The 14,426-nt window shown below is 37.3% G+C and overlaps 1 protein-coding gene across 5 annotated transcripts in view; it reads left to right on the top strand.

Moving 5' to 3' along the window:
- ICE2 (interactor of little elongation complex ELL subunit 2) overlaps positions 1 to 14,426 on the top strand; it is a 78,540-nt gene that overhangs the window by 24,323 nt on the left and 39,791 nt on the right. For all 5 annotated transcript variants that reach the window (XR_013813465.1, XM_079769931.1, XM_079769929.1 and 2 more), the window contains 4 exons: positions 2,397 to 2,534; positions 3,328 to 3,444; positions 3,617 to 3,776; positions 7,561 to 7,742. Coding sequence is in view for 4 of the 5 variants with exons in the window: in XM_079769931.1 (XP_079626057.1) it covers positions 2,397 to 2,534; positions 3,328 to 3,444; positions 3,617 to 3,776; positions 7,561 to 7,742 (597 nt within the window). In the remaining variant the exon portion in view is untranslated. The remainder of the gene's footprint in view (positions 1 to 2,396; positions 2,535 to 3,327; positions 3,445 to 3,616; positions 3,777 to 7,560; positions 7,743 to 14,426) is intronic.

Genomic DNA, 14,426 nt, shown 5'->3' with positions numbered 1-14,426 from the left:
GACCCAGTATTATTTAGATAGGAGTGCTCTTCAAGGTATCTACTCAACCATACTGCCAAAAGTAGTATCTATTAAATTTTTAAGTTTCAAATATGTAGGATACCTAGATAGAATGGATACTACTCAGCCATAATAAGTGATGAAATAGTCTTTGCAACAACGAGGATGGATCTTGACAGTATCAGGCTAAGTGAAATAAGCTAGATGGAAAAGGATGAGACCCATATGATTTCACTCACATGTGGAATATAGAACAGAAAGCAACAAACAAACTCATACACACAGGCAACATTCTAGTGGTTACTAGAGGGGAAGGGCAGGGTGGAGAAGAAATAAAGGGGTCAAGTATATGGTAATAGAAGTAGACTAGACTCTGGGTGATGAGCACACAGTGCAATATACAGACATTGTATTTATAGAATTGTATACCTGAAACTTACATTATTAACCAACGTTACCCCAATGAATTTAGTTTTTTTTTAAAAAAAAGTATGATACCATTATTTTTTGGTCCAAAATAAAATTTAGGGAGATGGTCATTTTCACCTTTCTTGGTAATGGTAAATCTGTATTGTGTGCATGGATGTGTTTTTGATGTATTTAACTTACAAGTTATTTATTTCTAATTATTCAAATAACTGCTTCTATTTCAGTAAAGTGTGTTGAGTGTCATCCTATGAACCAGGAGATTATGGTTTGATTCCTGGTCAGGGCACATGACTTGTTGCAGGCTCAATCCCTAGTGTGGGGCATGTAGGAAGCAGCCCTGATCAATGATTCTCTCTCATCATTGATGTTTCTGTCTCTCTCCCTTTCCCTTCCTCTCTGAAATCAATAAAAATATATTTAAAAAATAATAATAACATTCAGTGGGTGAATTATGGGAAACAACCTGAGCCTCTTAACCTTCTTCATTCACTCTTAGCTGTTTTTCAAAGACAAATTATTAGTTAAAAAACCTTTTTAGTTAAATAATGTTTATTTAGTTGCTTAATGCCTACCAGTTGTGAAATACCTGTAATAATATATGATGTATGGAGTATAGGAATAAAACTGTCTTAGATTTTCCTTTGACTCTTTCTCTTACCATAATTACTGAATTTAGGGCAACTCAGGTAAAAGCACTGTGGCATCCAGCAGTTTTACCATGAAAAACGTGCTAATAAACATCTAGCCAGAATAGTCTCTATATCACGTAGTGGTTATATATTGCTTTCCTTTGCATGTTCAAATTCTTGCAAATACTGCCATAGGATGGGAATGTTAGGGAGAAGGGGGGGTGGGTAACTAATTAGTGAAAGTTAACTAATATTATAAATGAAGAACAAAATATTATGCTGATCTGAGTTCGCAGTTGACTAAGGTTTTCAAAAACAGAACTTTTCCATGTTAACCTGCATCAGCCTTAGTTGCAAGTAATATTCTGAATTAAATATTAAGGCCAGTATTGAAAAGCAGGGATGCGGGGGAGGGGAATGTGAAAGATAGCTGGGAGCAAAGATTAAGAGGGGAAGAAGGGAATATGAAACTACAGATGAAAAGATATACTATAGCAAAGTTATTGATTTGTAGCTTCACATATTTTATGAACGAAGGGAAAGGAGATCCACATGTAGTATAAAGAAATGCTTATTGCTAAGAGCTTTTGTGATGTAAAGTGTATTATGTAAGTCAGATTAGGTTAATTGACAAGAAGAAAAAATACTTAGAAGATAATGTCTTTGTATTTATAAAATTATAACCCCCAACCACCACCCAAAACTGCTGTGCTCCTTTGAGTTATCTGCATGTTATTACAAGTGGCATATATTCTGTTTGTGTAAAGCTGTGAGTTTTATTTCCTTCCTGATTACATTTCCTGGTAAGTTATTAATATTTTGAAAACAGTTTGGAGAGGAAAAAATACTCCATATTTGAATTAGTTACAACATATCTCATTTATTTTTTAGAGTGCAGATTAGAATGACATGTAAGACAACTACATTAATTCCTGTGCTTGGGAATCTTTTAAGGATATTAAACATATTTCTAATTATTCATAAAACTGCTTCTATTGCAGTAAAGTGTGTTGACATTTTCATATGTCTTTATTTCCTTGACAGTTTCTTAAGTAGTATAGAAAATATATCATCTCTATTTCATTTTAAATTTTAATACAATTGCTCATTTTAATATTATCAAATATCAGCATTTTAAGATATTAGGTTTAAAAGAATTATGAAAAAATGAGATTATATTAAACAAGGAATATACAATATGCTTGGATTGTTAGAAGTTTGAGTAATGAAATGAGGCTAGATTGCCAATGAACAATTATATAATCATATGTAACTAACTTATTTTTGTTGTTAGAGAAGTATAATACAAATGAATTTATTTTGGTTTTTATTTTCTAGCAAGTTTTAAAAGCTTGTATCGACCAAGTGAAAAAGTATCCAGAATTCTATACTCTCCATGAAGTCACCAGCTTAATGGGATTCTTCCCATTCAGAACAGAGATGGGATTAAAGTTAGAAAAGACTCTTCTTGCACTGGTAAGGTTTGCCATATGAAAGTATATGCTTATTTTTGTTTGAAACATAATCTGTATTTCACATAGACAACATTTGTGTTTAAATTTTGAATAATAATGATATACAGCTTTTTGGATATCAATACTTGATGTTTTTAAAAATGTCACTACCCACTTTATTTCTTGATTTTCTTTTCTTAGAGTTCCCATCTTACTAAATATAAGCAGGAAGCCTCCTTTTTTTTTTTTTTTTTTTTTTTCTTTTTAAGGGATTTTACACAATCATATTGGAAGTAAGTGTGTGTGAAGAGGATAATTTAGATTTTCTCCTCTACCCTGTGATGATTTGTACCTCATAAAATAAGAGGTTAAAGTGGCAGGGAAGATTCCATGACAACCGTCTCTTTGACCCTTTTTTAAAAATATATATATGGTGGGTGTCAAGCAAAAACATGAAAGTCTTGATTTGGCTAGTATGCTCATTGATTAGAGCATCGATGACCTGCTACTGAAGGGTCCCAAGTTCAATTCCGGTAAAGGTCAGCCAATTGATGTGTCTTTCTCACATGGGTGTTTCTCTGTCTCTGTCTCTCCTCCTCCCTTCCACTTTGATTAAAAATCAATGGAAAAATATCCTCAGATGAGGATTAACAACAACAACAAAAAAAGTCTTGACTTAAAGAAGGCTCTAAATTTGACATGTGCATTTAGTAGAATGAAGAATTTTAACTTTAAAATTTCATAAGATGAAAAGATACTTGGGGGAAAAATACATCAAGATTTTTGTAATAAGCAATGATTTCATTCTTATTTAGGGTAGTGTGAAATTTGTGAAAACAGTATTTCCCTCAATGCCTGCAAAATTGCAACTCTCAAAAGATAACATATCTACCAATGGAACACCAGAACAAACAGCTGCAGCTATGCATTATGTAAGTACGAAAATGGTTTGGGATGGGATCTCTATAAGTAGTCTTCTGTACCTCATAAAGTACAGATAATCTGATTCTTTTAAAGTCTCCTTCTTCAATTTTCTTTTTGTTATTTTAGTAAAGAAATTTCCAATAAGTATAATGAAGTAACAGGGTATATTTTGTTTTTCAGGATATTAGTAAAGATCCAAATGCAGAGAAGCTTGTTTCAAGATATCACCCACAGATAGTTCTAACTAGTCAATCATTGTTTGCCTTATTAAATAATCATGGACCAGACTACAAGGAACAGTGGGAAATTCCAGTGTGTATTCAAGTAATACCTGTTGCAGGTTTGTGATTTGCTATATCAGGTTATGCTCTTAACAGAGGAGTTGGAATGGTTCTATTTCAGCTGTCTAAACACAGGTAGTCATTTGTCAAATACAAATATCTAAGTTTTGATCTAAGGAGAATGTAAGTTTGATACTTACATTCAATAGAACTTTTTAAATAGATAGAGCTAGCACATAATTGACACTCATCTATATATATAAAAGTCTAAGTGACCTTTATGACGGAATGACCACTCAACCAGTCGCTATGACATGCACTGACCACCAGGGGATAGATGCTTGATGCAGGAGCTTCCCCCTGGTGGTCAGTGCAATCCCACAGCCCGTCCCCTGTGGCCCCTCCCCCTGGCCAGCCGGCCCCCATCAGCCCCTGGTGCTAAACCATTCGTAGAGACCTGCTTCTGAGTCAGGGTTTTATACGTATCAGAGCAGCTCCCTCTCTGCAATCTATTGAAAGTCAGCCCTCGACACAAGGGTTTGTCTCACTCCTGACCTCTCCCTTCCCTGGGGGCTGCCTGCCTGCTGCAGTGGCGGCGCAGCAGTGAGGGAAGGAGGAGAGAGGGAGGCGGGGAACTGTATGGTGATGGGGCGTCGGCATCCGGCATTTGTTCCTTCTGCACCCGGCCTGGCGACCGTTGCCTCCCCTCCTGACCCCATCGGGACCTTTGGGCCCTGGGCTGGGCTGGGGAACTGGGGGTGGGTGGCAGCTGATGCAGCCCCTTTCCCCGGGGGCTGAGGGCCAGCTCCCTCCTTGGGGCTGGCAGCCAACCTCCTTCAGTCCCTCACCCAGTCGGCCAATCCTCTGCGGTCCCTTCCCCTTTCCCGACCCCACCCCCCATGCACAAATTCATGCACCGGCCCTCTACTCTATATATCCTACCTAATAAAATAGTAATATGCAAATTGACCACACCTTCGCTACGCCCAAGCCACGCCCACCAGCCAATCAGGGCGAGTATGCAAATTAACCAACAAAGATAGTGGTTAATTTGCATACGCTGAGGGAGGGAGGAGTGAAGACTGAAGACAACTTAGAAGGAAGAGGGAGGAAAAGCGGAAAGCAAAGTGGCTGCCAGAGGGAAAGCCCCGGCGGAGCGGAGCGGGCCGAAGCCGGGTGGAGCGGGGCGGGCGGCAGCGGTGCATGGGTACAGGCGCGGCGGCTGCAATGGCAGCGGCAGCGGCAGCAGCAATGCACGCGGCCGCTTGCAGGATTCTTCCTGCAAATGGGCTACTAGTATATATATAAAGAGCCAGGGTCTGTAATGTCCAAAACAGTTGAATGGACGACCGAATACCAGAAGTCAGTCCTGCAGTCAGTGCTGGGTCACCACAGCAACCCAGCATTGACTGCTGAGGGGGCTGCAGATCAGGCCCGGAGAGAGGCCCAGAGAGAGAAGCAGGGTCTGATCCGCAGCCTCCATGGCCGCTGTTGATCAGCCCTTGCCTCTCTTTCTCTCCGGGCCTCGCCAGGAGCCACGGGGGCTGCTGATCAGCCCCACCTCTCTGATCAGGCCCAGAGATAGGCCTGGAGATGGTGACTGGCATAGAAACTGACCAATCAGTGCCAAATCTGGGTGAACTGCGAGGAGCCAATGGCTGCCTAGGAGGTGGAGCTTTTGACGCTGACCAGCATAGAAGCCAACCAATTAGAACTTAATCTGGGTGAAGTTCAAGGAGCCAATGGCTACCTAGGAAGTGGAGCTTTTGACGCTGATTGCATAGAAACCAACCAATCGGAACCTAATCTGGGTGAACTACAAAGGCAGAACTTAAGGTGGGGGCTGAGGAGGGGTTTTAAGGGCAACAGCTGTTTGGTATAAGGTGTAAGAAAGTGGTTCAATTTTTTAATGACCAGTTTGGCAGTATAGTGCATATGACTGGCTATCAGTCCAGATATAGGGATTATTTATTTTTGTCTGCCAAGAGCATCTCTTCCTGATAAAAAAGGCTTCCCTCCACCTCCCTCCCCCCCCCCCCCATTTAAGCAATTCTATATAATCTATACTACTAAAAGGGTAATATGCTAATTAGACAGGGTCAACTGGCCATCTTCCAGATGACCGACTTCCTTCCGGACAAAGCTATGGGGGTGGGGGCCAAGGCAGAGGCCTTTTGGGGCAATTGGGGGTGAGGTCGGGCTGGCAGGGGAGGGCAGTTGGGGGTAAGATCAGGCTGGCAGGGGAGGGCAGTTGGGGGCAACCAGGCTGGCAGGGAGGGCAGTTGTGTGCAAGATCAGGTCGGCAGGGGAGGGCAGTTAGGAGCGATCAGGAAGGCAGACAGAGGGGTTAGGGGCAATCAGGCAGGCAGGCAGGCAGAGGCAGTTAGTGGCAATCAGGCAAGCAGGTAGGTGAGCGGTTAGGAGCCAGCAGTCCTAGATTGTGAGAGGGATGTCCGACTGCTGGTTTAGGCCCGCTGTCGGACATCCCTTAAGGGTCCTCAATTGGAGAGGGTGCAGGCTGGGCTGAGGGAACCCCTTCTCCCCTCTTGCATGAATTTCATGCAACAGGCCACTAGTCTATATATATAAAAGCCTAAGCGACTGGTACGACCAGTTGACCAAAAGACTGGCCGCTGTGACACTCACTGACCACCAGGGGGCAGACGCTCAACACAGGACCTGCCCCTGGTAGTCAGTGCACTCCCCAGCCAACCTGCCGAGGGCAGCCAACCTCCCATGGTCCCTCCTCTCAGACTGGGCAAGACAAGACGGCCCTGATCGCTGGCCAGGCCAAGGGACCCCACCCATGCACAAATTTGTGCACCAGGCCTCTAGTAGATAAGTTATTAGATCTATAGAACCTGTACTCATGTTGAGGGGTGAGAGGTATGAGAGAAATAATTATAGTTTAGGGCAGTGGTCGGCAAACCGTGGCTCGCGAGCCACATGCAGCTCTTTGGCCCCTTGAGTGTTCTAACGCCACTTCTTCAAAAGAGACTCGCCCAAGCCGAAAACCGACTTCTGCGCATGGACCACAAAGTTTCAATCGCACTGTACGTGTGCACCCCGCACATGGTATTTTGTGGAAGAGCCACACTCAAGGGGCCAAAGAGCCGCATGTGGCTCACGAGCCGTGGTTTGCCGACCACTAGTTTAGGTTGACTAAAAACACATGAAATGGTGAGATTTTCTATCTTTTAATGAATGAAAGGAATGCAATACTTTATTAGACAACCTCAAATGGGTGAGGTTCCAGGACTTATTTGCTTGTCTGTTATTGGAATTAGGAATTAAAATAGGTCTATACTTATGAGCATAGGATAATCTGTCTATTGACAGTAAAATTATATTTGCATATAAATTCCTCTATACAAGGGATTATTCCCCTTCAGTTTTGGTTCATATTTAGTAGCTTTTCCTTATATTCCAGAATTAATATTATTATATGTGACAACATAGTTATAATAAATGAAGGACTGTGTCTAATGAAACCAAACTGCAAATGTAAAATATTCTCTGTGCTAAAAATGTCATTACATGTTGAAACCATAACCCTATAAGAACTGGGTATTAATGACAGGAAAACTATGATAATAAAATAAATCCTTTTTAAAAATTATTAGAAAGAAAATATACTTTTCTTGCCAGTCAGATTCTCTGATCCTTAGATCTCTAAGGGATTTTAAAGATATTCTGGTTCAGGGGTGGCAGATGTTTGGTTTTGTGCTACCACTTTCTTATCCCATGTCTCTTGGTTTAGTGATCTTTCTGTCATATATTCTGGGTTTTTTTCTTAAATATCACTACTAGAAACTAATAACCCCCTTCTGTTTCTGTTTTAAGGTTCAAAACCGGTTAAAGTAATTTATGTTAATTCACCACTTCCCCAAAAGAAAATGACAATGAGAGAGAGAAATCAAATCTTCCATGAAGTTCCATTAAAATTCATGATGTCCAAAAATACATCTTTTCCAATCTCTGCAGTATTTATGGACAAACCAGAAGATTGTATGCCTGAAATGGATGTATGTAATGTTTTTTTTCCTTAAGGGAATGTGTTTGTTTATTCTGTTGAAGCTTAAAGTTTTATTACAAGTCTCTAAATCTGGTAGTTACAAATCTAGGCTTTAGATTGGAACTTCAAATTGAACCCCAAGTCAAGGTAGCCTTTGAGCAACTAATTTAATTTCCCTCAGCCTCTGGTTTTCCTCCTTTTTTTTTAAAAGAAAGGCAATACCTATTTCCCAAGATTGTTGTAAGCATTAGATTTGCTATAACAATGTAAAATGCTGAGCACAGTCATTAGTATGATGTACTAAAAACTCAGTTAATAATGCTGATAATTATGGTGGTAGTTTTAATTGTTCTCATTTATATTTAAAAATTTTTAAGTATGAAAAGTAACAGATGAATTGGATTGGTACAGAAAGTATTTGGCCAGATTGTTAATCCTTTTCAGTATGCTTAGTAGTTGTGTGACCTTAAGGAAGCTACATAATCTCTCGGTGTCTAATTTGCTTGTCTGTAAAATGGGTATCGTGATATTACCTAACTCATAGGATTATTTGGAATTAAATGAGTTAATATATGTAAAGCATTTAGAAAATTGCATTTAGAACAGTAAAGCATTTGCATTCCAGAAACAATAGCTTTTGTTATTTTGTGTATTTTAAAATATACATGATTATTAAAGTAAGACATTCTGTTTATACTAGACTTTCTTCATTTGTTCCACAAATATTGAGTAGATGCTTTTATGTGCACTGAGGATACAGCAGTGAATAAAAATAGTCTTTTTTCTCTTAGAGCTTATATCAGTGGTGGGAGGCACAGATAATTAAAATAATAGCAACAAAGCAGATAGTGGTAAATGCTATCCAGAAAAGGAGAGTTGGTTAAGGGAAAGAGATAGAAATGGTGGACTATTTTAGATTCATTGTCAGAAGGCTTTCCCAGAACAGGAAATATGAACAGAGACTTGGAATAAAGTGAGAGAACAAACAATTAGAAAGTAAAAAAGAAAAATATTTTTCTTATTACTAAGAGTTCATACTATTTTAAGGATATTGGCTTTTTGTCTTTTATATTTGTTTATATGTTTTTCTCTGTTTGCCATTCTAACTAAAACTTATATTAGTGTGAAGTGAATGTCAGGAAGTAACAAGTATTATGAAGAAACATTAAATAGGTTAAAAGGGATGAAAACTGACAGTAACTCTTTTCGTTAACAGCAGACCAGGTTATTTGGATCTTTCTCATTATTGCTGACAACTACACTTGATCTTAGCCAAAAAGCCAAGAAGTGATTATTACTGCTGACAACAACAAAAGAAGCTGGAAAAAATATAAAAACCCTTTCTTAAAATCATCAAAGAGCTAACAAGATAGTAAGGGCTGAGATATCAGAGAAGACCAGAATCCAGGGAGGTGAGGCTGTCACTTAGGGTTATTTTTGCCCTGGATGGTATTGACCAGCTCTGAAGAGGCAACAGAAAATGAACTGTGGTTTTGGCAGCATCAAGTCACAGTTCAGTTTTTCATCAAAGGCTTAGACCCTGCAGGGCTATACCCCAAAAGTAAGGGTGAACCAGAAATAAATTGTCTTTCTCAGAGGTTGTAGCCTGAGTTTTCAGGCCTTGAACTTGGATTCAGATGGTTTGGGATTACTGGTGTCTCTAGACACTTCGCAAAAGCAAATGAAAATAACCCTTAGAGGAATATAATATCATTTTGAGCCTCAAATAGTTTCTGTGAATAACTTAAAAATATAGATAACTAGAAACAGGAGGAGAAACAATGACCAAACAAACGGATTCACATAGTGGGTCTTAGAATTATCCACCAAAAACTGTTAGTCAATTCTGTTTAATTTTACAACATTCAAAGAAAGTAATACTTGAAAATTTCAGTGAGGAACTGGAAACTTTTAAAAGCTATAACAGCTCAGCTGGTTTGGCTCAGTGGTTGAGCAGTGACCTATGAACCAGAAGGTCATGGTTTGATTCCCAGTCAGAACACATGCCAGAATTTTGGGCTCAATCCCCAGGAGGGGGAGTGCAGGAGGCAGCCAATCAATGATTATCTCTCATCATCCATGTTTCTAAGTCTCTCCTTTCCTCTCTGAAGTCAATAAAAAAACAGTATATAACAGATTATTTTCCTTGTGCCTGAAGAACATCCATTAGAGGGGGGTCTGAATTTTGGGCTATAACAGATTTGAAAAAGAACTAAATAAAAATTTTAAAACTGAAAAATACAGTAATTACAGTTAAGAATTCTATAAATGAGTTATAAGCACATTAGATAAAGCTGAAAAGAGAATCAATAAACTGGAAGGTGAGTCTGAGAAGACTATCCATATTGTAACACAGACAACAAAAAGATAAAAAATATAGAGAATAAGGCAAGAGATAGAGAAGATATAATGAGAATGTTTAACATGTGTAGTTACACCCAGAAGGATGCTGTAAAAGAGACATTGGGACCAAATCAATACTTGGAGACAAAAAAACTCTTAAAAGATCTCAGAGAAACAAAAGGCACATTACCTATACAGCACTGAGAATTAAACTGGCAAATAACTCTCAACAGCAACAATGGAGCCAGAAGACATTGGAATAATACCGTGCTAAAAGAATATAACCCATTTACTAAAATTCTCTAACCAAATTAAACAGATATTTTTCATTAAATATTGAGTTTGCTACCAGCAGACCCCCTCTAATGGATGTTCTTCAGGCACAAGAAGAATAATCCAGGGGGAAGGAGGAATGAAGAATAACAAAAGTGAAAACAATATGTATAGACTCTAATTTGTAGGTGATTTCAGGGGCACTCAAGAAGTTACTAGTAAGAGATTTCTGAGATGACCGGGGCCCTAAGAACTTTAGATACTGACCAGCCAAAGTCCCTTCCAAGGCAAAAGCCTTTGTTCAGGAAAAATTACTGGTAGTAGAGTCCATATTGAGCAGAACAAGGGCATTGAAGATAAAGAAAAGAAGTTTTCAGATAACTAATTGTAGGCGAAGGAAATAGAGGAACCAGATCTCAGAATGTGCTCAAGATTCACACACATACACACGAACCCACCTATATGCATACTTTGTGATAATAGAGAAGCATGAGCTTAGAGCCATGAAGCTAAGAAAGCTGTCCTGGCATACAGGATTATTCTTCCATAGCAGTAAGAAAAACCATCATATTTAAACATGAAGAACAGAAGAAGCTTGTTGATGGAAGCTCTTACAAAGTATTAGAGGGGGGAAAACATTGTTATAACATTTCTACAGTGAAGATGTACCCACAAAACCTGAACACTGTATTCTTCCTAAAAAACTCACTTCTAGAAATGTAGCTCAGAAGTACCAGGAAAAGAACAAAATGTATGTGCAATCTATTCGTTGCAATACTATTTGTAGTAGCAAAAGATTGGAAGCAATGCACATGTGTACAGGTATTAAATAAATGGTATATTTTCAATAGCATACTAAGCAGCTATTAAAAAGAATGAAAGAAGCTTTAGATATGCCACTATAGTGACATCCAAGAAATATTGTTAAGTGAGACAGGCAAGGAAGAGAACATTTTTTGTAATAGGTTACTTTTTATTTAAGTAAGAAGGAAATATAAAATCCATGATTGGCCAAAGGTAGGTTTACAGTTGTGAGTACACAAAATCAGAGTAAAGAAAATCCACACAATGAAGAATACACTTAAACTAATGAAAATGGTTAATTGGAGGAGGGATGGAACAAAGCAGAGGAGGTAGGATTATCAACTATATTTCTCTGAACGTTCTTTGTTTTATACTTTTAACTGAGCCATATAAATGTTTTACATGTCTATAAAACAAATTTTAAAATGTTATAAAAGCCAATCAAAGCTGAAGTGAAACAAATGAACCAACCCACTGTATACCAAGTTAGTGCTTTAACCAGTCAGAGAAGAATTATTTTAGGCGATAGAAACTTAGTAAATTGATTGTTACAGCCTTAAAGATTCTTATCCTAAATTCAGAAAGAACAGCCAAAAAATCTTAAACTGCATTTAGTAGTCATATTGTTAAGAATAACATTGCTGTTTTCATCAGATAATACAATATAACAAATAAGTAGTAATTACATTTATATTAGAAATCAAGAATTCCTAATATAATGCCAAGCAATGAAGTTAGGTAAAACTCTATAATAATATAGGAATTGTATCAAAAAGATGCCAACTTGAAGGGTTTTCTATTGGACAGAGATGTGTCAGTTTAACTATGACAAAGGATGACTGCAATGGATTGAAACATGAAATATGTTAAAATCTATAAATTCATAATGATACTTTACAAAAAGTGCTAGTCATCTTTGGAGAATGCTAGTGCAGGAAGTCATTATTCTGAAAACTGATTTTTAAAAATAAAGTATTTTTCTTGCCTTTTCAGTACAAACTATATATCAGGGTAATGAAAGAATATGACTGTCATTATTTTGTAGCTCTTAATGAAATAGTGAATCTAGGCAGTGATCCTCATTAGTGACTGCTAAAATCATTAGATCAGTGAGGAATTTTATAATGGATAGATTAAATTGATGAAACTTGATGAACCAACAAATCAATTGTAATGCCATAAGAAGAAAGATAACCAGACATCGTTAGCTTCCTGATTGAAGCAGAAATATTCAGTACCATAAATAAATATTCAGCTTAAAAAATTATACCTGAATCCGATAAAACTATTAGATTATTTTAATAGGAAATTCTAAAGCTATATGAATGATATCAGAGGGATGCAAAAGTTAAAATCTAAAATGGAAATTTTGTCCATGGCTAGGTAGGTTATTTTGTTAGAGCTTTGTTCCAACACACCACGGTTGTGGGTTCATTTCTTGGTCGGGGCACATACAAGAATCAACCAGTGAATGCACAAATAAGTGGAACAACAAATGAGCGTTTCTCTCTCTAATCAATTTAAAAAATGGAAATTTTTACAGACTAACTAATCTGGTTTCTTCTCTAAGTATCTGGCAGATGTGGGAGTTGGGGAGAGGCATTTGACAAAGAAAATTGAGAGATGTGTCAACCAAATGCAATATAGAGATTTTGGTTGAATACTGATTTCAATAAATAATTGTAAAAAAACATCACACTGGGAAATTTTAACACTTGATTAAATATTTTATGACATTAAGGAAGAATCCTTTTATAGCTACCTGCTAAAATATTTACAGATAAATAAGATTTTTAATTTTTCTCTAAATCCTGTTGGGGTGAGAATTGTTTTTCAATTCATTAATTTTTTTTATTTTATATTAATTTTTATTTTATTATGTATGGCAAAGGCTATGAATGATACTTCTGATTTTTAATGTCTAATTTAGTGTTCTAATTTTTGTTGCTTTTTAAGTATTTTATAATTATCATTAGTTAATATCTGGAATGTTTGTTCATTTCCAAGTGCTTGGGTTTATTTGTTTGTATTTTTCTTAATGATTTTATTTCCCTCTAAACAGAGAGTAAATAAGACCTTAGCAAATTGTGCTTTGTGCTATATTGATGTTTTCTTTGTGTATTAACTTATAGTCCATCTTTGGAAATGCCCCTTGGAATCTTGGGAGGGAAAAGGTATATCTCTGTAGTCTATACGTATGTTTTCAGTCATTCATCTATATTTGTTTCAATCCTTTAATATTATTTATACTTTCTATTTTTACATACTTAGCGACATATACAATTATGTTTCTGTCAAATTTTCCTTTTATTTTTAAATTTTGACTATATATTTTGATAGTTTAGGCATGTCACAATTTATAACCAGACCATTATCTATTCGTCATCAATTTCCTCTTTTTTTAATATAGGATTTCTTTTTCTGTCTAATGGTTTGCATTGAATTCTGTGTTGTCTAACACTTAATATTGCTATTCCTTCTCTCTTTATTTCTTGATATTATGCCCTGTGGGTTTTTTGGTTTTTTTACCTCTTTGTGAAAGAATGCTTTATATAAATAACATAGTTTAGTTATTTTTTACTAAATCTAGTAGTTTTTTATTTTTTTATTTTATTAAGATGTACCTTTATTGAGAAGCTATTTACTATGTGCCAGGGACTATGTCAAGTAACTTTCTATATACAATTTTTCATTTACTCCTTAGAACAAATCCAAGAAGATGACCCTGTTACCACTATTTTAATGATGAAGAAATTAAGGCCCAGAAAGGTTAAAAGAACTTACACAGGTTGATTTACTCACTATCTGATTGCTGTCAGACTTTCTTTCTCAAAACCTAAGCTGTAAGGCTAATGGGTGTACATAGCCCAGCCTGTAACCAAATTCCCATGGTCTTTCTTTAACATGCTATGCCAGATTAAGGAGAGATCTGCTGCTGCTTGGGGAAGAGGACCGTTTATTCCTGAATAAATTAAATCTGTAATTCTTCCATTACCAAAATAGTACATGAAAAACTATAGTTTCAGTGGCTTCATGTCCCAGAATACAAAAAAATCATGTCCTGTCCATTTCTCCCTCCTCCTGTTACTGAGATTCGTTTTCCCTGAGTACATGTAGGAAGAAAGTCACTGATTGATGCACCCGACTCAGAGGCTGGCAACCCTTCACCAGCTGCATTCCTCACAGTGGCAAAGAGGCTTTTCTCCTGTCAGCTAAGTCCAGGTGTCTGTCTCTGCAAGCATGTGTGGAACGGGTGTGAATGAAAATCTGCTTC

Source organism: Cnephaeus nilssonii (assembly GCF_951640355.1).
Source record: "Cnephaeus nilssonii genome assembly, chromosome: 4".
Classification (NCBI taxonomy): domain Eukaryota; kingdom Metazoa; phylum Chordata; class Mammalia; order Chiroptera; family Vespertilionidae; genus Cnephaeus; species Cnephaeus nilssonii.
This window is presented reverse-complemented; position numbering and strand designations above follow the sequence as displayed.